The following is a 2,409-nucleotide window of genomic DNA, read 5'->3' as shown; positions in this document are numbered from 1 at the left end:
GCTCTTTTAAATGCTCCATAAAATTATTGTTCTTTCTTTTTTGAAACTAATTATGTGGGGGAGAAGTATTGCAAGTGTTCTTGTAGGAAAAATAAAAGGAGCCTCCTCTATTTGAAATCGCTTTATTTTTTTCCTTCTCCTTTTCTGTTTATTTGCTTATATGGAGATATTTTTTTTAGGCAGCGAAAGGGAAGAGGGTAAGTTAATTTTCTCTCTTTATAAGAAGAGTGGGAAGGAAATATAGGAGAAAAAGAAAACATTAGTTAAAATATTGTGTTCGTATTGATATATGGTTTTTTTATAATCGCGCGAAAATCAGACAAGTTTACTAGTAGTAAACAATAATTATATATATATATATATATATGCCAAGCACTTTTGGGAGTTAAGAGCGCTTTTTTTTCTTTAAAAAAATCCTACAGCAATTAAAAAATTACTTCAAAAGAAATCAACAATTATAAGGTATTCCTATAACAACAAAAAGAAAACTTCTAATATTTTTGACTTCTCATATAATCTTATCAATGACACTACAATCATACACGTTCAAATCAAAGCTTTTAACCGTGCCTCAGATTCATCGGCTTGCTGGCCAAGTTAGTTTGAATGGAAAAAGGAAAATATATTTTAATTTTTAGATTTTCAAGTTATATTCCGTCGAAAAACTAACGAAAAACACCAAAGCTTAGTACAATGAAACCAAGTTTCGCCCTTACTCTTTACAGCTTCCTTTTCATATCCGTCGCTTTAATCATTCCCTCCGCTGCTAAACACCGCCACGTCATCAATTTCCGATCACCGAACCTTTTTCCGGAGTCATTCACTTGGGATCCCAAATCACACAACTTCATCGTTGGCGGTACACGTCATCAGAAACTCCTCTCCATTTCCGACGCCGGCGTAACCGAAATCCTAATCTCCGACACCGATTTACCGGCAAATTCCTCGTTCCTCGGCCTCGCCGTCGACCGCCGTAACAACCGCCTCCTTGCTTGCATTCACCGTATCCCTACCCCCACTTCACCTTCCCCGTTCAACGCACTCGCCGCCTACGACCTCAAATCTCGCCGCCGCATTTTCCTCACCCCGCTCCTAGACAACGACGATCAAAATCCTATCGCCACCGTGACGGAGATAATCCGCCCCGCCACCGCGAATGACGTCGCCGTTGATTCCTCCGGAAACTCTTACGTGACCAACTCCGATGGGGATTTCATCTGGAAAGTGAATTTCGCCGGCGAAGCTTCGATTTTTTCGAGATCGGAGGTCTTCAAATCTCATCCCGTGGACATGACCGCAGAGTATCACAAATGCGGACTAAACGGCATCGTTTTTGCATCTAAAGGGTATTTACTTGTGGTCCAATCAAATACGGGGAAAATATACAAAGTCAACGTTGATGACGGGACGGCAAAGACCGTTAATTTGGACAAAGATTTAACGGCAGCTGATGGAATGGGCGTTAGAAGTGACGGCGTTGTGGTAGTGGTGAGTCAGCACAAGCTTTATTATGTGAAGAGCGAGGATAATTGGGGTGAGGGAGTAGTGTTTGACGAAATTGCCCTTGATGCGGAGGGGTTTGCATCTTCTGTTACAATTGGGGACAGGAACAGGGTGTATGTGTTATATGGGCATATTATGGAGGGTATAATGGGAAATACGGATAGAGAAGAGTTTAGTATAGTGGAAATGGAGGAAGAGAATAAAGAGGATAATATTTGGTTGTTTGTATTGGTGGGATTTGGGTTAGTTTATTTCTTGTTTTGGAGATTCCAAATGCGTCGACTTGTCCAAAACATGGATAAAAGAATAGCTTAGGTTTTAATTTCCTTTTCTGTTTTTGTTTTTCTGTTATCTTTTTCCCTGTCTCATATATTTGTTTTGGTAATACATTTTGATAAATGACAAGTATTATTTTCCTCTTTGTTTCCTCCGTAAGAAATAGATAATATATTTTGTTGTATTCCATTTTGTCAAAGACGCACCACTATGGAAGTTTCATAATGGAACACTGATGACTTTAAAAGTTTAAGAAACGGTTCAACATAATCATCCTATCATATTATACTAAAAATAGGAAGTTTTACCTTTAAAGTTGAATTACGATAATATTCTTTAAAATATGAGTTACAATTTTATCCTTGAGGAACTGAACTGATTTTCCACAAAATAATTACTCTTTATTATTACATTAAAGTGGCTAAAGATGAAAAATTTCTTTAATTATTACTCCAAGCGTTTTCCATTTCATATTTGTTTCTTCTTCCACGGTAGTTACAATTTTACAGTCTGTTTGCATTCTTTGCTCTATAAAAGTGATAACAGACTGTCTGATTACTAAGGCACATTATTCTATTTCTCTTGCTATATCAAAAATTCCTTTTCCCTTAAAAATTCTCTGTGGCATAT

The 2,409-nt window shown here is 37.4% G+C and overlaps 1 protein-coding gene across 1 annotated transcript; it reads left to right on the top strand.

Annotated features, from left to right (window-relative positions):
• Positions 1–500: 500 nt before the first annotated feature.
• LOC107776598 (uncharacterized) lies at positions 501–1,922 on the top strand. Its single transcript, XM_016596511.2, has one exon. The coding sequence runs from the start codon at positions 694–696 to the stop codon at positions 1,816–1,818; it is 1,125 nt and encodes a 374-aa protein (XP_016451997.1). The 5' UTR covers positions 501–693; the 3' UTR covers positions 1,819–1,922.
• The last annotated feature ends 487 nt before the right edge of the window (positions 1,923–2,409 follow it).

This window comes from Nicotiana tabacum, chromosome 12, assembly GCF_000715075.1.
Source record: "Nicotiana tabacum cultivar K326 chromosome 12, ASM71507v2, whole genome shotgun sequence".
NCBI lineage: Eukaryota > Viridiplantae > Streptophyta > Magnoliopsida > Solanales > Solanaceae > Nicotiana > Nicotiana tabacum.
This window is presented reverse-complemented; position numbering and strand designations above follow the sequence as displayed.